This window comes from Grammomys surdaster, unplaced genomic scaffold, assembly GCF_004785775.1.
Source record: "Grammomys surdaster isolate TR1022 unplaced genomic scaffold, NIH_TR_1.0 958, whole genome shotgun sequence".
NCBI classification, from domain to species: domain Eukaryota; kingdom Metazoa; phylum Chordata; class Mammalia; order Rodentia; family Muridae; genus Grammomys; species Grammomys surdaster.
Window position 1 is genome coordinate 326,171 of NW_021605377.1, and position 22,365 is coordinate 348,535.

The 22,365-nt window shown below is 42.1% G+C and overlaps 1 protein-coding gene and 1 pseudogene across 2 annotated transcripts; one reads left to right on the top strand and one right to left on the bottom strand.

Moving 5' to 3' along the window:
• Positions 1 to 6,787: 6,787 nt before the first annotated feature.
• On the bottom strand, positions 6,788 to 7,729 carry LOC114634513 (annotated as a pseudogene). The gene has a single exon (XR_003713337.1). The product of XR_003713337.1 is annotated as a 40S ribosomal protein S12 pseudogene (transcript).
• Positions 7,730 to 8,037: 308 nt separating this feature from the next.
• On the top strand, positions 8,038 to 20,299 carry Arl1 (ADP ribosylation factor like GTPase 1). The gene is made up of 6 exons (XM_028783053.1): positions 8,038 to 8,199; positions 10,067 to 10,204; positions 12,126 to 12,207; positions 13,665 to 13,776; positions 18,046 to 18,224; positions 19,231 to 20,299. The coding sequence occupies exons 1-6, from the start codon at positions 8,196 to 8,198 to the stop codon at positions 19,259 to 19,261; spliced, it is 546 nt and encodes a 181-aa protein (XP_028638886.1). The 5' UTR covers positions 8,038 to 8,195; the 3' UTR covers positions 19,262 to 20,299.
• The last annotated feature ends 2,066 nt before the right edge of the window (positions 20,300 to 22,365 follow it).

Below are 22,365 nucleotides of genomic sequence, written 5' to 3' on the forward strand. Positions count from 1 at the left end.
CCTTGTAGCAACAGGAAATTTATGTCACATAACTAATGAATTTCCAGAGTGTGCTGAGAGATTTCCAGGTGGTATATTTATTGAAAGTATCGTTTGGCTTCTGAGAACTGAGTACAAGGAAGGGATAACGGGAGAGAATGGTTGCATCTGTAAGCAGACAGCTGGCCAAGGACTGGAAAGATTAGAAAACGAGACTTCTTTTTGTTTTTGTTTTTTGTTTTGTTTTGTTTTGTTTTGTTTTTTCGAGACAGGATTTCTCTGTATAGTCTTGGCTGTCCTGGAACTCAGTCTGTAGACCAGGCTGGCCTCGAACTCAGAAATCCACCTGCCTCTGCCTCCCAAGTGCTGGGATTAAAGGCGTGCGCCACCACCGCCCGGCCAAAAATGAGACTTCTTTTATTCCAAGTTTCTCCATCTGGTAAAATAGAAAGTGGGGGTGAGGGTGAGATCTTTGGGTGAGACTTCAGAAAGTAGTTGTATGCTGATACAAAGCTGTGATTGATTCCACCATTAGGGAAACTGGAGCAGAAATAGTTCAGCATGCTCAAGGCATCCTGGGTTACTGGAGTTCTTGTCTGGGGTGGGGTATGGGGGGGGAGGGCAAAAAAAAAAAACCGAAAACAGAGGAGGACTGAATTGAGGTGTGGACTGAACTTCAAGTCTTTGGAAAGTTGCAGAACTTTCAAGAGTGATATCGATGCAGAAACAACCAGAAGCTCGAGGGACTTTGCCTCCACAGCATAGGCTTTGCCGCATGTGTTGGAAAAGAGTTAACACGGACAGAGGCTCTCAGCAGCTCAGAAGTGGGTCTGCAGGGTCTGCACATCAAACTGGAAGGTTGAAATATTCCCAGGTACTAAGAGAAAAGAATCCAGGGCCGCCTCCAGCTCCTTTATTTAGATCAAAGAGTGTTTTTGCAATCTGAGCCTTTCAGCAGGAACAGGAAGTCGGCTCGCAGCAAGAAAAGTCACAATATAGCGCCATGGCACACCTTTGATCCGGGCACTAGGGAGGCAGAGGCAGGCAGAGCTCTGAGTTGGAGGTTAACCTCGTCTACCGGGTGAATTCCAGGACAGTCATGGAAACACAGAGAAACACTGTCCCGAAAAACAAAAAGACATAGACAAACAAAATTCCAATATTGCTAAATGTTGTTTCCCATCATCTCTCTCAGAGCGGTGTGAAGAGCTGGAAAAGACGTCTACCCTGTGCTGATGAGCTTGTGGATCTGCGTTGGACTGAGGAGGTAATCCTGTCTTACCCTTTGGAGAGGCCCTACACCGGAACCAGGGGAGGCTGTGAAGACGATGATCCCAATGTCCCCTCTGTGAGGGCGCTGTTGGACCCCTACCTCCTGTGTACCACTAAGCTCTAGTGTTCCTGCCTCCTCCTGCGTACAGTCCCCATCACCAATGGTCTTCACCGATGATTTTCTGGTTCCTGGGTCAGGCCAGGATCAGGAACACGAGACCACCATGGACAGAGCCTGCTACTGTCCCAGGAGACCTCGGGCCCCTAGCAGCCATCAACAACTTCAAGATCCTCAGTGGAAGAAAAACTCAACTGCTTTCTAGCTGAGGAGCCATAGAATCTCAAAGTGCTATAACTACTGCTTTCTTCCTCTACCTCAGAATGAAGTGTGAATTTAAATGGGGGAAAATGATATGGGCGAAAATACATCTAACTTTAAAATTTAGTAAATTCTATTGGATTATAGCATCTGACAGAGATTAAATTGGCTGGGTATGGTGGCTTGTGTTTATAGTACCAGTATTTGGAAAAGCTGAGGTAGGAGGATCTCTGTGAGTTAGAGGCCAGCCTGGGCTACAGAGTGGGACTCTGAAAAAAAAAAGGGGGGTGGTGGAGAAAGAACAGAAACAACATAAAAGGTTAAACAGGTTACTCTGCTGTACTTGCACACATCTCTAACCCTAGAAATTAGAAAGTTGAGGCAGGTGGATCACAAGTTCAGTGTCAGCCTGGATCTGGCAAGACGCTCCCAGAAAACAGATGAGATAGCAAGTTGTTCCTTGCTTCTAATAAACTGACCAGTTGACGTCTAACCACAATTAGCTTAAAGCACCGCCTCCACCTAGTGGCTGCTCTTGACTAGGGACACTCTTTTGATATCCAGTATGACATTATGACTGTGGTAACAAACTCACTAATATTATAGAACATTTAAGAATTAAATTAATGATCATTGCATTAGTCCCAGGCCGGGCAGTGGTGGCGCTTGCCTGTAATTCCAGCACTTGGGAGGCAGAGGCAGGTGGATTTCTGACTTTGAGGCCAGCCTGGTCTACAGAGTGAGTTCCAGGACAGCCAGGGCTACACAGAGAAACCCTGTCTCGAAAAACAAAAAAATAAAAAAACCAAAACCAAAAATCAAAAACCAAAAACAAGCATTAGTCCCAAAATCTTCCTTATTTATTTATTTATTGGCACTTCTCACCTGGCCTCAATTGCCCTGGCCCAAAGGTATGTATGTATGTATGTATGTATTATATGTAAGCACACTGTAGCTGTCTTCAGACACCCCATACACAGATCTCATTATGGATGGTTGTGAGCCACCATGTTGTTGCTGGGACTTGAACTCATGATCTCCGGAAGAGTAGTCAGTGCTCTTAACTGCTGAGCCATCTCACAAGCCCCAAAATCTCGTTTTATAATTTAATATATAGCTGGGCATTGTGGTCCACATAGAGACCAGCTAGGGCTACATAGTGAGATTCTGTCTCAAACACCCAAACAAACAATAACAAAAACAAATGTCTTACTGCTTTTTTGTAATAGTAAAAATTCACTTATCTTATATTTTAGTGAATGTAAGAAAATAAGCATAAGACAAAAATATAGTTCCTGAGAAAATTTATTATTTTGTTAAGAATTTGTCCTAAAAATTAGAGCAATGGGAAATGGGGCATGTTGCAATTTTAAATATGAACATATTAAACAAGTCAGTTCAATGTGGTTGTCTCAAGAATAAGAATGCAAAGCTTCCAATACAAGCATCGTTAGTATGACTTTATAGTTTACTCCCTCAAAGATTATGCTTTGAAATATATTTAATTTTATGCATAGGCATTTGCCTGTATGTATGTATGTATGTATGCATGTATGCTTGGTACATGTAGGAGCCCATGGAGGTCAGAACAATTGAATCTGATGAGTGTGATGGCTAGTGTCACCTTGAGTGCATCTGGAAAGAACTATAATCCAGAAATGGAGGGCAGACTTGTGAGAGACTATTTGTACTTGGGCGAATCCACTTCTAGTCTGGATCTTTTTTTTTTTTTGGTTTTTCGAGACAGGGTTTCTCTGTGTAGCCCTGGCTGTCCTGGAACTCAGTCTGTAGACCAGGCTGGCCTCGAACTCAGGAATCCCCCTGCCTCTGCCTCCCAAGTGCTGGGATTAAAGGCGTGCGCCACCACCGCCCGGCTCTAGTCTGGATCTTTGAGACAGGAAGACACAGTTTTTTGATTTGGATCTTGAGGCGGGAAGACACACCTTTAATCTCATCAATCTAATCTAATCTAATCACCTTCAACCTAATTTAATCTGGGCCACGCCTTCTGCTGGAAGCCTATAGAAGGGAATGGAAGAAGGGAGTTTCTGCTCTTTGCCTGCTTGTCCTTGCCTTGCCAGCACATCCATTCTTTCACTGACTTGGTTCCTACTTCTTTAGGATTCCAGCATCTGTGAAGGTCAGCTGAGATAAACAGCCGCTGGGCAGTGGTGGCCCACGCCTTTAATCCCAGCACTTGGGGAGGCAGAGGCAGGAGGATTTCTGAGTTCGAGGCCAGCCTGCTCTACATAGTTCCAGGACAGCCAGCGCTACACAGAGAAACCTTGTCTCAAAAAACCAAAGATAGATAGATAGATAGATAGATAGATAGATAGAGGTTCAGCCTTCAGCCTATGGACAGAGTCTCTAGAAAACCCTAATACACCCTGGAACTGGAGTTACAGTTGGGAGCCACCTGTTGGCGCTGGGAGGAACCGCAGAGATTACTCCTTATTGTGGAAGTTTTGAGAAATAGAGTTCCAAAATTTGCATACAGGGACTTGTTATTTTCACAGTAGTTTTATAGTGGTATATTTTCTGTCTTTTACTCTCCCCCTCTTTTCTCTCTTTCTGAGAAAGGGTCTCTTTATGTAGCCCTGGCTTATCTTGGAACTCACCATGTAGACCAGGCTGGCCTCGAACTCAGAGATCCACCTGCCTTCTGCCTCCCAAGTGCTGGGATTAAAGGTGTGAGCTGCTTGGCCTTTACAAATGTGGCATATTTTTCCTTTTGGCCCTCTTTTAAAGAGAATCCATACTCTCAGGAATTTTATGCAGTTGTACTCCAAGATAAATCTATAAGAGCCTAAGTTTGAAGTAGTAATGACCAAGACCTGTCAATGTAGCAACTCATGTTACAGAGGAGCTGGGAGAAGGGGCGAGATGGTCAGTGGAATCATAAGCATGTTTTATGTGTAAAGCATAGGAAGACAAGGCAGTCTTTACAACTAACCTTAAAAGGCTCAGGTGTTTGTCATTAACTGGTAACTCATTATGTGCTCTTTAATCTGAGAAGCTGAAGGCTGGTTGTTCTATTTCAGGCTCAAGTGTCCTACAACTCCCCTGTGTTGAGTCAGACTGGTCCCTGGCTCTGTAACCTGGAGAGAAAAGCAGAAAGGAACAAAAAGAAAAAAGAATCCTTGTGTCCTTGAGAACAGCTAGAAGGTGAAGCATTTCCAACAGGAGTTACTAGTATTTACCCCACAATATAAAAATGCCCAGAGTGGAGACAACCAGAATTTAGCCATGGGAAGCACATCAGCGGAACAAATGCAGTGCTCCTGAATTCTTGTATCTTGCACTTCTTTCTGGGTCCTTTCCCCAGCTGGATTCTTCAGGATGACTAAGTCTGACTCAACGATTCTGTCTGCTGTTATTTTACACAGAAGCCTCAACCTAAGGAGACATGGGTCAGGAACTCTAGTTTGCTGCTTCTATGAGGAATTTTTGATGACTTCTGCTGGATGTTTGAAAGTTCTGGATTTGATACCACCATTTGTCTGCTCTCTCACCTGGGTTACCCTGGTTGTCTGCTGGATATTATGAACACCTGAATTAATGATGTTTTATTATTTGTTGCTTCTGTCTCCTACAGGCTATTTAATGTCTTACTTTTGCTTATTGTATATTTAATAAACTCAATAGTGGCTCATCCTAGAGAGAAGTCATGCTCCAGACCTTACAGGTATTTAGGTAGAAATTCACTTTCTCGAATGACTTTTCCTTGCAGGGAATGTTTCTGTGAACTCAGGGCTTTGGATGAAGATGAGGGTGTTGGAGATTTCATTCAATATCTGTGTAGTAAAGTAAAAAAACAAAACAGACTCTTGGTAGGAACGCAAACTATTACAGCCGTTATGGAAAACCATATGGAGGTTCCTTAAAAAGGAAAATAAATACTGTGGCATCTACTTTGTGGTATTTATCTTAAGATAATGAAATCAGTATGTCAGAGTGCCATGCACACCTATGCTTATTGAGTATGAATCATGACTGTTGATATAGAAAAGCAGTGGGAGCTAGAGGTGGATCCTCAGTTAATAACTACTATTCTTGCAGAGGACCCTAATTTGGATCGAAGCACCCACATCAGGTGGTTCACAATTGCCTATAACTGCAGCTCTGGACAGCTCCAGATGTTGCTGGCCTCTGAGAGCACCTGTCCTTATGTGTACATACTTACATCCATGCCATAGGCACATACACACTCAAAAATTATAAAAAATAAATCTACAGGGCTGGTGAGATGGCTCAGTGGTTAAGAGCACTGGCTGCTCTTCCAGAGGTCCTGAGTTCAAATCCCGGCAACCACATGGTGGCTCACAACCATTTGTAATAGGATCTAATGCCCTCTTCTGGTGTGTCTGAAGACAGCTACAGATTTCTCACACAAATAAAATAAAATAAATCTTTAAAAAAAATCTACAAAAAAGGTACAAAATCAACCAGAATAAATGGATTAATTTGGAAAAAGTGAATGTACATAGGCACATGCTTAACAACAGAATTACTAGTCAGCCTTAAAAAGGAAACGATTTCATTTATAACATGAGCTTAGAAGTCATTCTGCTAAATGAAATAAGCATAATGCAAAATCACACATTTCCACCTATGAGGGTGTTGGGAGATTTAATTCCTAAGTGGAATCTATGGAGGAAACTCAGAAGCAGAGAGCGCAATGGTGACTGTCAGGGGATGGAGCGGGGATGCAGATACATTGGTAAAACGGTACAGATTACTTTGCAACAGCATGAACAAATTCCCTTAGATGTATAGTCACAACATACTGACTATAGTTAACAACAATATGCTGCCTATTTGAAAAATGCCAAATAGATCTTCAGTGTGCTCAACAGTTAAAGGAAATATATGAGGGTTTGGCTATGTTTAGATGGTAATCATGTCTCTCTCACATATATATGTACATGTATATAATTATAATTTTTTAATATATATTACACTATGCAACATACATATAATTTTGTTAATTAAACCCTACCTAATAATGGCAGATTAATCCTTACGTAGTTTCTAAATTTCCAAAAAGATGAACATTTTTTTTCTTTTTTGGTTTTTCGAGACAAGGTTTCTCTGTATAGCCCTGGCTGTCCTGGAACTCACTCTGTAGACCAGGCTGGCCTTGAACTCAGAAATCCGCCTGCCTCTGCCTCCCAAGTGCTGGGATTAAAGGCGTGCGCCACCAACGCCCGGCGAACATTTTCATTATAAACAAGAACAAAATAATGCAAAGTTTACATTTGGAAGAAAACCTCCTAAAAAGTGCTATTATTTCCGGCGAAAACTCACGAATTTTTGAGATAATTGTACTTTTCTGTTTTTAGGAACTTAAAAGAAAATAAGCCAATTTTGTTGTTCATTTCTTGCATTTGAAGTACTCTTCAATGACATCTTTAGCCTGAGATTCTTGGCCATAGTCCTTAACCACCACACAGCTGCAACCTATCACTTTCCGAGGTTTCCTCTTTCGATCAGTTTTGCAGAGGCCTACCCATTCCCCCAGTTTCTTGTTGTCATCAACCTTAATTAGGTTGATTTGGTGCTCAGCACAAAGGGTTTCCACCAACTTGATGTACATAGGTTTATCACAATTGGATGCAAGCACACAGAGATGGGTTTGGCGCTTGCCTAACGCTTTGGCAGCTTCGTGAATTCCTCGTGCTAAGCCATCGTGGACCAGGGCGGTCTTCAGCACCTCTTGCAGAGCAGTATTGACGTCCATGATAACTCCAGGAGCACTGCCTTCCTTGGCCAGGGCGTTGAGTTACTGATGGATCCGCCCTGGAGCGCGCCTCGAGCCTCAGTGGCTGCGCAGAAGCAAGAAGCGTTTCTAAGAATGATAAGAAACACCCAACCCTTTCACGATCGAAAACTATGAAACTTCCAACTCAAGTCGCAGGAGGTAACAAGTTCCCAGTCCTGCGGAGGCGGAAAGGTGGTCAGGTGGCCACCCAGAGAACAAAAAATTAGACACCTCGGGTACGAGGGTGCCCCGTGTTGGTGGCACGCAGTGAGCGCGGGTGAGCTTTCTCGTTATTATTACGTAACCCTGGCTCCTCCTGCGGGAATGCATCTAGAGGAAAGTGGACCGCCTCCGCAGACTGCTCCAGGATCTGCAACCACCCGGACTCGGCAACCAGCGCCAGCATACTGTGCCTTCGCTTCATCGAGCTTTTGTTTTTCGCTGGCCGATTCGCCACTATATGATATCAGAATTTAACATGAAAAAGTCCCATTTTAATATTTGAAAAGGCCTTACTGTCCAGAAAAGTGGAATCAGGAAACACTTTTGGTCTTTAATTTTTTTTGTTATAGTTGTGGCGTTCATTTCGGATACGCTCAGAGCGCCTGGGACTTGCGTCGAAAGAGTCGACGCGGACGCCCAGACCTCCGTGTCCGGCGCGCAGTCGCAGTGGCCTCTCGTTCCGGCTCCCGCCCCCGCTGGGTGGACGACGTGGAAGTTGCTGGCTGACCAGGCTCGGAGGCATCCGCTTCGGAACCGGAGTCCGAGGAGCAGCGGAGGTGGCGGCGCCCAGGCTCAACTAGGAGTCGCTGCCGAGTCCCGGCCTGTCTCTGAGGATCGGCGAGGGCGCGGCGGCGGTTCATCATGGGTGAGGAGCGTGGGAAGGCGGCCGAGGGGACCGGCTGGGCCGCGGACAGCTCTTCACCTGCAGGGAGACCCCACCTCCCTGCTCAGTCTCTTGCACCCGCGGGGTCCAGACTGGTCCCAGCCCAGCCCCTCATCCTGCATCCCCATCTCGGTTGTGTAGGCGGAACGGGGCGACGGGTGCCTGGCAGCCAGGCAGCTGCAGGTTCACCGAGGTGTCTGATCCTTCTTGGAAGCTTGATGGCTTCTGTGTGAGTGTTGAGACTGCGTCACTTTTAGAAACCCGAGGACAGGTGGTGTTTGTTGCTCCTTGCGCTGCTCCTGTCTGCTCGCCCGCCGTAGCTAGCTAGCTGTGGAGATGGTGGAGTTTGGTGGATTGTAAAGTGGGAGAGTCCGGCGGGACAGGGAGTGAGGTTTTAATGTCTATTCGCAGATTCGTACTTCTCTAGGGGAGGGAACTACGGTAGACGTCCGAGCGCACCCTACGGTGATGCTCCATCCAGTACAGCTGGAGCTTCTAGGTGTTACAGGTTCTTCGGATTATGTCAGTACTTACTGTTTTATGGATTCAGAGCATTATAGTTCCGTTCGGTTCTCTGTAACCCTTCGGCATTGTTTTTCCGCCTCTCGCCGAAAGGACTTTGTCAAGTCACACCCATTCTTTCTGTTATACAGCTTGTTCTGTGTTTGTTTTTCTAGAGTGGGCAGCTTTAATTGTGCCATCTTCCCCCAAATAGCAAAGTGTGGCATCTCTTCCTTTCTTCCTGTCTCTTTTCCTTTCCGTGTGCGTGTGCCTGTCTACAAGCGATCGCTGCTGGAAGTCAGCCCTGGAGTATGCTAGACAACGCCCTTCTGCTGAGCTGTATAGCCCCAGCCCTTTTAAAACTTCGAGATAGGATCTCACTAAGTTGCCTAGCCTTGAACTCAACTCACTCTGTAGCCAAAGGTGGTATCATACCGCTATTGCTTTAGCCTTCTGAGTAACTGGTATTATTGGACTACTAGCCAAAGGCCTTGCCTTTTATTTAAAAAAAAAATCTATATATCTACATATCTACATATCTATATATCTATATCTATATTACATGTATATTGATTGCATGCTGAGCATATTCTCTTTCATATCCCCCACGTTTCCGTTTTCTCACTTTATATTGTAGCTTTTTTTTTTCTTTTAGTGACTTTTGAAGGCACAGTATTTGTGTCACAAATACTTTTACATCTCTGGGTGTCTTGGGTACATAAAGGTTCCAGGAAATATTTCATAAAATAGTGAATGTAGCCTTTCTGTCTAAAATGAGTTTCTGATGCACTCAGGAAACAGAGGCAGGTGGATCTTTATGAGTTTGAGGCTGGCCTGGTCTACATACTGATTTCCAGGCCATCCAGGGCTACAAAGTAAAAGACCTTATCTCACCCCCCCATAATAATAAACAAAACAATAGAATAATTTGTTGAGGTAGTTCTGTTGGTTAGTGGAGAGTGCCCTAAAGGCTTATATTGGTACTGTGGCTTTACAGTCAAGTCAGTGCTCTGTCACTCAGAGCACGCTACTGTGTTACTTCTCAGGATGAGACTGTACTAAGTTACTGCATCCTTATTTTCTTGATGAGAAAATGAACTGGACTCTTGAGGGCAGTGTCTAGATGTCTGATGATGTGTTCTGCCTACCTGACATTTCTCAGGACCTGGGAACTTCACCTGTTACTGTTTGCTGTTGAATATTGGAAGCAAGGGTATCTACCTGTGCATTCAGGACAATGTTTTGCTGTTTAATTAGGCATCTAGCTTTCAAGAGGCAAGGTTAAATGTTTTGTGGGTCTAATTTACAAGATGTCATCAAATACATTTTTATTTTTATTATCTTGTAGGTGGCTTTTTCTCAAGTATTTTTTCCAGTCTCTTTGGAACCAGGGAAATGAGGATTTTAATTTTGGGATTAGATGGTGCTGGAAAAACGACAATTTTGTACAGATTACAGGTTGGAGAAGTTGTTACTACTATTCCCAGTAAGTATTGGTTTGATAAAACTTTGTGTCCATCTAATCCAGCTTTCTGGATAAATGAGTCATATGATAGGGGTTTGTAAAATTCTAGTATGGAAATGATAATTATATATATGATTTTTTAAAAAATAAACTTGGAAGCATTTTCGTGCAATTTAAGGTTCCCTATCTAGGTACACAAACAGGCTTCTCTGTTTAGAGTTATAGTTGACTTAAGTCACTAAATCTTTATTGCTTAATGAAGATACTATCTCCTAGCTTTGAGGAGTAAATGAGGCTTACAGAGTGCCTTGCTGACCTGTATAATGACTTACATAGATGTTAAGTGGGTATTGTTGCACACAGAGCACCTTTTCCGCGTATCTATTTCTTGAATTACAGTGTGGTTTCTCCTAAGTAATTCTGTAGCTCACTTTTGAAACTGGGAATTGTAGAAGCAGAGTGTTGAAATGAGCTGGTACCTGGACACCAAGGAGAAGAAACACCTGAACTTTAATCTTAACTCGGCCTATGGCCTTGTTATTCTTGCTGTCTTAGAAAGTTTCTTTCTTTACACCTTTTCATTTGTTGAGCTAAATTTATAGAGATAAGATTAATACATTTTTTTAGATTAATACATTTTAGTTAAGTTGAAGAATCTGTAGGATTTGCTCAGGACTTTAAATTGTGTGCTTTGAATTACTCTGTTGGATATCCCCATTTTGTCACTATTACTATTAAACTTTCCAGGGTTTTTCTCTTTTGCTTTCAAGGGGGAATGTTTGGATTTTGTAGCATCTGTTATTTCTTTTTGCAGCTTTCTACCCATTTTATTTCCTTTGATTCTTGCTTCTGAGATTCTTTCCTCTCCACGTGGGTAGCTTTTTGTGGCCTTTGCAGTGCACGTTGCCACACAACATGTGGACTGCAGCGTGGGCTGTTTCCACGCCTGTCCTTTACACATCAACGTGTTCTTGACGGTGATGAACATAGACTTGCACATGTCTAGTTCTGAGGAAGACAGCAACTTGCTTTTTAGAGTGCCACACTTGCCATGGTTTTATTTTTCAGTTGTAATATGCATACTTACCCGCCAAAGACACCATTTACCAACATCATTAAAGGTAGGAAGCAGAAACATCAGTGGCAGTTGTAAGACAGCTTTCACCCTGACTTTTTTATTTGTTTGTCTGTTTTCTGAGACAGGGTTTCTCTTTGTAGCCCTGGATACCCTGGGACTCACTCTGTAGATCAGGCTAGCCTGCCTCTGTCTCCCGAGCCCTGGGATTAAAAGCCTGGCCTGACTTTTCTTTTTTCTTTTTTTTTAAGCTTAGGAAATGAGAGCAGACTTTGTACATGTCCACCCTGGGTGTTTTCAGCATGACTTTCTTCCTCACTTAGATTTTCTTTGAAAATAGTTTCTGGTTTCAGCTGTGTGGTGTACATTTAAGAAGGGTGGTAGACAATAGGGATGAGATATTGATTATCTAGCTCTGACTTTGTTCCGAGTGAGCTCCTGAGATATCTGTGGAGCGTCTGTAAGGCTGCAGCCTGCAGAGAACATGGCTTTATTGAAATCTAGAGCCTAGTCTTTTATATTAGCTTTGATTGTTTGCTATTTGTCAGAGCTATAGCTTTTGAATCTATAACAACTTTTCAAATAAGACTTTCTGAACACTTATATATATATACAGCTCTCAGGGTAGTTTAATAGACTTCTGGGGCTGGGGGAATTGCTCAGTAGGTAGCAAATACTACCTGGCAGATGTCTGGAGCTTGACAGCCAGCCAGTGAGGGGGTAGAGTGGGGAGGATATTGTCTTAAATGTTATATTAATCCATAATGTGATTGAAAACTACAGGCAGTTGCTAAAACAGTGAAGTTGGACACTTTGTAAGGTAGAGTATATTAGCCTACATATATGTTGATTTGATTTCTCTTTCAGCTATTGGATTTAATGTAGAGACGGTGACATACAAAAATCTCAAATTCCAAGTTTGGGACTTAGGAGGACAGACAAGTATCAGGTATGATATAAACACTAGGTCATTTGGTGGTATTTAACGTTTACTGGCTCTTTTTAGCGCTTACAACACTAAACCAAAATATATCTCCTGTTGGAAATTAGGTAGGAGTCACATTGTTTAAAATGTGGTAGAATTTGAAACTACGTGTCTTCCTTAGTGCATCCAGTGGTTAAAATCTAAGGGATTCAGATTTTAAGATAATCATTTAAATAGAAATTCTCTCATAGGAACCCATAAGGTTCAAAAACTGGCCCCTTGTTTGAATTTTGTCATTTCCCCCTCCAAGAGACTGGCATCCATGCAGGTCCAGGCAGGCTGATAGAAATGCAGGAGCCTCCTGAAATGAGTGTGTCAGTGGCTAGGGGACCAGTTTAGAGCAGTAAGAAGGTTGCTGTTGAAAAGGTTGGTGCACAGCTTTAATCCCAGCACTGGGAGGCAGAGGCAGGAGGATCTCTGTGAGTTAGGGGCCTGCCTGCTCTGTATATCTAATTCCAGGGCAGCCAGGGTAAGTCGTTCATAGAAGATAAAATAAGAGAGGTAGAGAGGGGGAAGGGGAAGGGGAAGGGGAAGATGAAAGAAGGGGGAGAGGGAGAGAGGAGAGATTTGATTAGTAATATAGTCACTAAATAGTCTGCCGTTCAGCAACTCATTTTATTTGGTAAGTTACCTTTTTATGATCACGTTTATTTTATCATCTTTGAGATTATTGTTATGATTTTGTTTTTGTTTTTTGACACAGGGTTTTTCTGTGTAGTCCTGGCTGTCCGGGAACTTGCTCTGTAGACCAGACTGGCCTTGAAGTTTACAGAGATCAGCTTGCCTCTGCCTCCCAACTGCTGGGATTATAGGTACTCCACCACCACCCGGTTTGAGATTATTTATAATTGTATACAATTCTACTCCTGGTTGTAATCAGTGGTTAAGGACATAAAAAGTCACATTAAAATTTCCAGGCAATGGTGGTACATGCCTTAAATTTCATCACTTGAGAGGCAGAGGCAGGAGGATCTGTAAGTTTGAGGCTGGCCTGGTTGGTAGAGTGAATTCTAGGACCAGAGCTATACAGAGAAACCTTGTCTTGGGAAGCAGAACAAAACCAAAAAAAAAAAAAAAAGGAAAAAAAGATTCCTAGTTAAAGACTGGTAAATTACAATGATCAAGTCTGTGTATAACTGTCCTATCAGTGTATTTAGTATTTTTTGTACATTATATTTGTATCTTATCCTGAAGTTCGAAGTTTGAATCTGTAATTGTAATTTTAGACCTGTAATTTAATGTTTTTCAGTCTTCTGTCCACCCAGTCATACTGAGTGTGATGCCAGATGTAATTCTGTCAGAAACGGCAAAGCATACAGGGCTGCCATGTGACCCCTGTCTCCCATCATTGACCAAGTCCAGCATGTAAATTGACAGTCAAGTGTTTAGTAAGAGATAACATGTTTCTGAATTTTCTTTAGGCCATACTGGAGATGTTATTATTCAAACACAGATGCAGTCATCTATGTCGTTGACAGTTGTGACCGAGACCGAATTGGCATTTCCAAGTCAGAGTTAGTTGCCATGTTGGAGGTAAGCAGATGGTTAAGTGTGGAGGAACTAGAGGGCTTCCTTACATCATGTGCAATAATAATTAACATTCAAGGAGATTTTCCTCCATTCTTTACCTTTTTTTTTTTAAAGGTATGTTTGTTGAGGCTGGAGAGATGGCTTAGTGGTTAAGAACACTGGTTGCTCTCTCAGAGTACCTGGGTTCAATTCCCAGCACTTGTATGGCAGCTGGCAGTGTGCAGGTGACAACTGATTGGTCTGTCATTCCAGATCCAGTGGCTCTGCAGACATGCATGGTGCATGTACATACTCATAAAAAACACATTAACATACACATAGACACACAGACTTATTTCTTTATTTGTACGACTGTTTTGTCTGCATTATGTGTGTGTACCATGTACATGCATGTCTGTGCAGGTCAGAGGAGAGCATCAGATCAGCTGGGAGTGGAGGTGTAAATGATTGTGAGCCATTGTGTAGGTGATAGGAATCGAACCTGGGTCCTCTGCAGAAGCAACAGGTACTCTTAATCATTGGGCTAACTCTCCCTTAAAGATACTTATGTATGTATGTATGTATGTATGTATGTATGTATGTATGTATGTATGTATGTATGTGTGTGTGTTTGGCTACACGAATGGTTCTATATTTACCTGTTGCCTACCATGTGGGTTTGAGATGGGACCGACACCTCCATAAGCAAATGCACTTAACCAGAGCCATACCTGTAGCCCACTGTGTGTGTGTGTGTGTGTGTCCATTCCTTATCCCTTCTGTTCTTTTTAAAAATTGCATGTCATTTCCTATTGGGAAAGATAGATTGAATAAAATCCAGCCCTGTAGCTTCTTGTAATTGTTTCATGAGTCCTAGAAAATTCAGAGCTCTTAATTTAAGCTAAGACAGGTTACAAAGTTACTAGCTTGTGTATGTGTGTGTTTGCATGTGTATACATTTGCACATGCAGGTCAGAGCACAGCTGTGTAGAGTTGGCTGTCTTCTAACTTTATGTAGGTTCCAAAGATGTATCTTGGGTTGCCAGGCTTATGAGACAACTTTTACCTGCTGAGGTATCTTGCTGCCATTTTTATGTCTGTGTGTTTGTGTCTACATGTATGTATGTATGTCGGTGCCTTCAAAGGCCAGGAGAGAGTGTCATATACCCTCGGGCTGGAGTTGCAGGCAGTGGGGACCCACATGTTACCAGGGCTGAGGACCAGACTTACTCTCTGGAAGAGGAGGAACAAGTGCTCTGGAGCCTGAGCCATCTCTTCGGTTCTGCCGTTTAAGATTCTTACTTTTGGATGTTTTGGGAACATTGTGTGCTAAGCCATGTGCATTCCTGGGTTGCTGGCTCAGCTCTGCCCTGTTACTGGGTTTTTACTTCTCACACACTTGCCCTCCTTCAGCTACACCCAACCCCTTTCTCTGAACCCGCTGAGCTTGCCTCAGTCACAGCTCGTCTTTCCCTGCCTCTTAGGTCTTTGCTTTCTTTCCTTCTCTTCTGAGACACGATCTTGTTTTACAATCAGCTTTTGTTTGTCTGGTTTGTCATTTCTTTGAGACAGGGTTTCTCTGTGTATCCCTGGCTGACCTGGAACTCCACCTGCCTCTGCCTCCGTTGCTGGGATTAAAGGCCTGTGCCACCACCTCCACTTGGCCAGTTGTGTTTGTTTTTGAGATGAGGTCTTATTATGTAGCCCTTGCTACCTTTGAATTCACAGAAATCCACCAGGCTCTGCCTTTTAAGTGATGGGATTAAAGGTCACTGTGCCCTGCAATTAATTTTTTTAATGGTTTTGGGGTTTGAATTTAGAGCTTGTATACTCTAAACAAGAGTTCTACAATTGAACTATATCTCTAGTTCAAGAACTGGATACATTTTATTTACTGAGATCATTTATAATTTATTGTCTGGATAATCAAATTTAGAGCATTCATTAAAAAATAGAATTTGCTCTGGAAAAATTAAAATGGATATTTCCTTTTTCTAAAATTCCAATTTACTTATTTGATGGCTTAAATACTAGTTCTAGGCTACTTGGTCCTTAGGTGTATCTGTCACCTTTTTATCACTGTGGTAGAACACCGATACAGGACAACTTACAGAAAAGTTTATTGGGGCTCATGGTTGCAGAGGGTTAGAGTCCAGGATGGTGGAGTGAAGGCATCAGAGCAGAAGCGGGAGGCCGAGGGCTCACATCTTTCACTGTAAGCAGGAACCAGGGAGAGAAATTTGAAGTGGCACCATTTCTCTCAAAGCCAGCTCCCAGGGACTTCCCTTCTCCAGTTGGGCCACCTCCCAGCCCTCCTCAAACAGCACTCCCTGGTGGGGCCCGTATTCCTATGCGTGAGACTAGGTGAGGGGACATTCTCATTATAGGTAAATGCCTTCTCAGCAGAGCACCGTGGATCTGTAATTCCTTGGACTACCAATGTTTTTTTTTTTTTTTTTTTTTTTGGTTTTTCGAGACAGGGTTTCTCTGAGTAGCCCTGGTTGTCCTGGAACTCACTCTGTAGACCAGGCTGGCCTCGAACTCAGAAATCCACCTGCCTCTGCCTCCCAAGTGCTGGGATTAAAGGCGTGCGCCACCACTGCTGGGCTGGACTACCAATGTTATAATGGCTTTAGAGTTGTAAGTTACAAAGTTAATAGTTTTAAACTTGTGTTTAACTATTTTACAATGTAGCATCATAGTGATGAGCTTCTTAGATCAAATTAAAGTATAATGATTTTTTTCCTTGTTTTTTGAGACAAGGTTTTACTGTGTAGCCCATGGTGGTTTGTAATTCTTAGAAGTATTCCTGCCTCAGCCTCCCAAGTAATAGGATAACAGGTGTGTACCTTGCCTGTGTATAAGAAGTTAGTTTTAAGGAACTGTGGAGTTGCTTTTGGTATAAAGGATTTTTTTAAAAAATTAAATACTTTGGATTTCTTTGTGGTTATAATATAGTTACATCATTCTCCTCCACATTCCTCACTCTGAGCCCTTCCTCGTACTTCTTGCTCTCTTTAAAATCCTTAACCTCTGTTTCCTTCAATTATTGTTACATATAATGGATTTTTAAAACAGCAGCTTTATTTAGGTCTGGTTCACATTATATAAAGTATCATTTCAAAGAAACCAACTATTAACTTCAATTTATAATTTTTGAGTTGCACAGGATTGTTAACAAAGTCAGTTGCAACATTAGGATTTGATTTATAAACTCTTCCAGAGGTGAGCCTGTAGTTTCAGATGCCTGCTTCTAATTCTGGTATTTGGGAGGCAGGAGGATCATGAGATGAGGCCATCCTGGACTACATAGTTCAAGACTTGTTCAAAACCAAGGTGGGGTGCGGCTCAACAGAATGCTGACGTAGCTTGTGATCCCCACCTGTTAGAGCAAGAACTGGAAGTCACAGTGTTAGGAAGTAGCTTCTGCTTCCATCAGCAGACGCTATTATGTAAAATGTAGGTCTAGTGCCAGTTTGTATTGTTAACCTTAAAACGTAAACACAAAGGCAATTTGGGTTTTGCCTTCTTTGTATATATAAATTCTAAATGAAATAACTAATGTGTAAAAATGGAAATTAGCCACAGGAATGGGTAGGTGAATGTACTTAAGATTTCTGGATTGGGAAAGCCTTTCTGAAACATTGGGAAGGGTTTATGAAAGAATAGATTTAATTATAATCAAACCCCTCAAATTCAGATATGGTAAATATCAGCAAATAAAGCAGGAAATCAGGACTATCGAGAACTCATTGAGAGAGGATTGGCCATTCTTTCTTTGCCATAGGGTCTTGCTTTTAGCCTCTGCTGGCCTGAACTTGCTTGCCACATACCTAGACTAGCCTCAGACTTGATCTGTTTGCCCAGCCTTCCAGTGTAAGATTGCTGTTCTTTCTTACTCTGGTGTTTTGAAAGCTTCTGTCTTATTTAGCATGCGTTAGGTGTCCAGGGTGGGCTTGACATTGTTCTTGCGTGTCCCTAAAATCTTTTTGTGTGTGTGTGTGCTTCCCTTTACCCCTTCCTTGTTCCCCTTCCACTTCATCCGCCCCTCCCCAGCCTCCCTCCCTCCCTCCCTCCCCTCCCCACTCACTTCCCTCCCCACCTTGCCTTCCTTCCACCACTAAAAGTCTTTTTTTTTCTTTTAATGACCCAATGAATTTCATTAGAGTTGTTTACAGGAATATGGACACACAAACACACATTCTTCAACCCAATTTCTTTATTGATATTTTTCCCCCAAACTCAAGGGTGCAAATTAATTAAAGGAAATGAAATTGTTTCCATTTTATTTAGGAAGAAGAGCTGAGAAAAGCCATTTTAGTGGTGTTTGCAAATAAGCAGGACATGGAGCAGGCCATGACGCCTTCAGAAATGGCAAATGCTCTTGGGCTACCTGCCCTGAAAGACCGCAAGTGGCAGATCTTTAAAACGTCAGCAACCAAAGGCACCGGCCTTGACGAAGCAATGGAATGGCAAGTATTGTATGTTGGAAGGCAGCCGTGCATGCGAGGGAAGCTTCCTACAGGCAAGAGTTTATCATATAGCCCAGGAGAGCTCCTGCTTCACTCAGCCTTAGTGTAGAGGACCAGTGTGTGTTCACATCAGGCCTATGATGCTGGTTTTCTTGAGGATGACATTTAGATAGCAGCTGATGGGCAGCTCCTCCGGCCTTTCCCCACTGTCTTTATGTGTCTTTCAGTGACTACAGTTACTAGGTAAGCTGGCTCTCTGATTTATCTCCCCATCCAGTTCTGAGTCTTCCAGAAATTAAACTAAGGCTTGCTTCTTGTCAAGATTCTTGACAGGCATGGTGGTACTACATTCCAGCACCCGGGAAGATTATGCTGGACAATTACTATGAGTTTGAGGCTAGCCTGGTCTACTTAGTAAGATTGAGGCCAGCAAAGTCTACATAGTGAAACTGTGCTGCAGTCTCCTCCATCTAAAAAAAGATTCTCAAGTATTATCTGTGATCCCACCACTTAACCTCGAAAGTGAAGTTCTATGCCCTCATCTCAGACCAGTGACACAGCGCTTGCTATCTTAGTTTATAATTATTCAGTGGATGTATCGACTCCAGTTTGTTGAGACTAGAGGTCAGTTTTTACTTCTGAGCTATGCATATGTACATCCCAGTAGTACTAGCAGAACATAGGTACCTGGCACTCAATTTGACTGTGCCTGCTTATAATCTCAACACTTTGGAGGCAGAGGCAAGAGGGTCAGGAATTCAAGGCCACTTTTGGATACTTGGTGAGTTCATAGTTAGCATAGGCTACTTGAGATTTTGTCTCAAAAAAGAAAAAGCAGAATAAATAAAAAAATCAATAGATACTTGGTATTTCTCGTCTCATCTGTATTAATCTTTGTAATCTAAAGAGCTTTGAATCTACCTCCATTGTAAAATTAATATTATTACCATTCATGCTTTATACGTAGGAGTTAGTTTTGTTAACCTGTTGCACTTTGTTTCTCCAGGTTAGTTGAAACACTAAAAAGCAGACAGTGAGTCCATTCACATCAGCGCCTGTGACCCAAACGCTACATCCCATTGTCATGGAAGCAGTCGGGTGTACTTCCCGTGACTGTTGGAACTGTGAGTCTGGCACATACAGACCTGACTTCAATATCTGTAATAAATATAAAAGACAAGTATTTGGTGAGAGGGTTGGCTTGATTGAATCACCTAAATGGTTTATGTAATGTAAAATATTTCTTCCTTGTTTTCATGTGTTAAGGCATATATTCTATTTGTATGGAATTCTTACTCAAATACAGTTCTATTAAAGAATGTACACTCTTGGGGGAACCCTCCTATTTTTAAATTAGTGGTTGCATCTTGTTTGTATGAACACTAATATTTAGCTCAGACTCTTTTCCCCCTTAAAATGAATTAAGGCCTTCCAAAGACGAGTCTTAGCAAAGTAGATTAGAAATAGAGAGTGTATAATCTTCATTGCTTAACTGACTAGTTTATTTTGTTGGCTCACATTACTGACTTACATTATTTTATAATACTTAGAGTTGTCAAACGAATTCTGTGTATGTTGACCTGAACTTTGTACAGGAACTCTGTAAGGAAGGCGGGGTTCTGCTGTGTTGCTTTGCCAGGCCCTATACAGTGAGGTGGGGGTAGGGTTCAGAGTCAGGCTTGTGGGTCAGAAGCTTGTGTCCTAAATCATACTGTATATGGAAATGCCGACACTGGGAACATAGACACTTAGGTGTGGTAGCACACACCTGTAATCCTAGTACTCCAGAGACAGAGGCAGGAAGACCAAGAGTTCAGCCTTGGGTGAGTCTGAGGCTAGCCTGGGCTGCCTGAGACTATGTCTCAAAACAAAACAAAAAAAAAACAACCAACGAAAAAGATTATGCTCCAGTAGTTACAGATGCTCAAAGTAATGTTTATACAAACTCTTGTCTACCCTAGTAAAATGAAAATGGATACAGTCAGAACGATCCCAAATGGCTGTTTGATGAGTTCACAACACAATACAAAAACTTCACATGAAAAGAAATAAAAAGCAATTTTAATAAGCTTTAACAAGATGTCTTTAGTGTCTTTCATTCATTTACCTTTGTTAATAAGATGTCTTTACTATCTCCCATTCATTTTCCTTGGTATGAAGTTGGCTAAATATAAAAATCTTACTGTTTGCCGGGCGGTGGTGGCACACGCCTTTAATCCCAGCACTTGGAAGGCAGAGGCAGGCGGATTTCTGAGTTCAAGAGTTTGAGGCTAGCCTGGTCTACAGAGTGAGTTCCAGGATAACCAGGGCTACACAGAAAAACCCTGTCTCGAAAAAGCCAAAAAAAAAAAAAAAAAACTTACTGTTCTGTAGCAAAAATTAAATATTCCTAGTTTCAAGTATTAGGAATACTGTGTAGGCTTTAAGATTATCTTCCGAGGAATTTTCTGAACCCAGTAATCCACCACATGCTTAACTATAGTGTGCAGTATGGTCCAAAGTGTTACTAACACTAGAATTCTTTCAATAAGTTGGACAACTGGCATTTAAAAATTATGCATTGGTAGAGACTTGGGCTCCAGCCTTCCCCACCATCTATGTGGTCATTTTTGGGAAAGTGAATGGGATCGCTAAGCTCTAAGCTGGCCTCAAACTCACAGTAATCCTCATGTCTGGTTCTTGTGGTGCTGAAGCTGTGGCCATGTAACCAGCATTCATAACCTTTTTCTTCTTGCCTCTATTTTATAGTTTAGTTTCTTTGAAACCTTTTTAAGGAATCCTCTTCCTCCAGGCCCAGTTATTCTCAGTACAACTAGTCAAAACAAGATGAATACCTTTTTGATGGGCAAAGGCTTCTGTTTTTATATGAATACTAGTATCTATTTGGACATTCCATTGCATTGGAATGAATTCACACTTGAGGCCAGCAGTGGCTCAGTGGATTGTCAGGTATGGAACTCAAGTCAATACCTATGACTTTCACATCTACACACATAGATAAGTGGACTCCTCACACCCTAATATGTACCATGCAAAAATATATTTAAAGTTGGTATAGGATATATATTTATCAGGTGGGCAAGTGGCACTGCAGTTTCTACCTTAGCTTCCATCTGGTCAATGGCACATAGCTGGGAAATGGTAGAAGAGTAGTTTATAGAGCTACCAGGCTTAGTCTCAAGGTCCTGAGTACTTAAACACTGAGAAAAATAGGGTCTGGCAGGCACATGCTGCCTGACACAGCCCCTGCCATCTCAATCTGATCATGAGTCTGTTGGTTTATCATATAGGCTAAAATAAATCCTGAGTTTAAATGTTGATGTTTACAACGTAAATCTGAATGCTAGTGTGTGTGTGTACGCATGCATCTGTTAAACTTGGTAATGCACACGTTTAGAATCTTGGCTCTACTACTACCTACATTCTGTATCTTCTTAGTTTATTTACTGAGTCTGTTTCATCTGTAAAATAGGAACAATTCTGAATCATATCAGATCTAAGGTGTATGCCAAGTGCCCAACACACAGGATGACTTTTCTGTTTTTCCAAACACTGGGCACTGAAGAATATTCCTTCAATGTTGAGTGCAGTGAGCAAATGATGTGGCTGAAAACTGAAAACAGTTTCCTCTAAATGTGTGAGTCACTACAGACTGAGGTAGATTTAGCCTTAGAACCAACTGGTAAAGTTTTAGTAAAACCAGCCGGGCTTTGGTGAACGCCTTTAATCCCAGTACTTGGGAGATAGAGGTAGGTAGATTTCTGAGTTCGAGGCCAGCCTGGTCTACAGAGTGAGTTCCAGGACAGCCAGGGCTACACAGAGAAACCCTGTCTTGGGGGGGGGGGGCGAGTTTCAGTGAAACCATATAGTAATTTCTGTTTCTTACTGTTTGCTCCATTTTAATTATGAAATCTTTGCATGTAAGCAAAATCTGAAAACCTGGAAGAGAACATTTTACAAGTATTGCTAGTGCCATTTAAGGCCTCTGCCACCACACACTGGATTTGACTCCTTTTCTTTCTCAGGACTCTTCAGAACACTGAAATCACTCTATCCACCGACATATATTTTACAGAACCATATATATGGTCCTTTAAAACATACACACACACAAATATAAATAAAAAATTATATATAAAAT

What these genes read in the sequence shown, in the direction of transcription:
- Arl1 (XM_028783053.1), top strand. An exon ending in AGTTGTTACTACTATTCCCA is followed by an intron (nt 10,205 to 12,125) that starts GTAAGTATTGGT and finishes TTTCTCTTTCAG; the next exon opens with CTATTGGATTTAATGTAGAG. An exon ending in CTTGACGAAGCAATGGAATG is followed by an intron (nt 18,225 to 19,230) that starts GCAAGTATTGTA and finishes TTGTTTCTCCAG; the next exon opens with GTTAGTTGAAACACTAAAAA.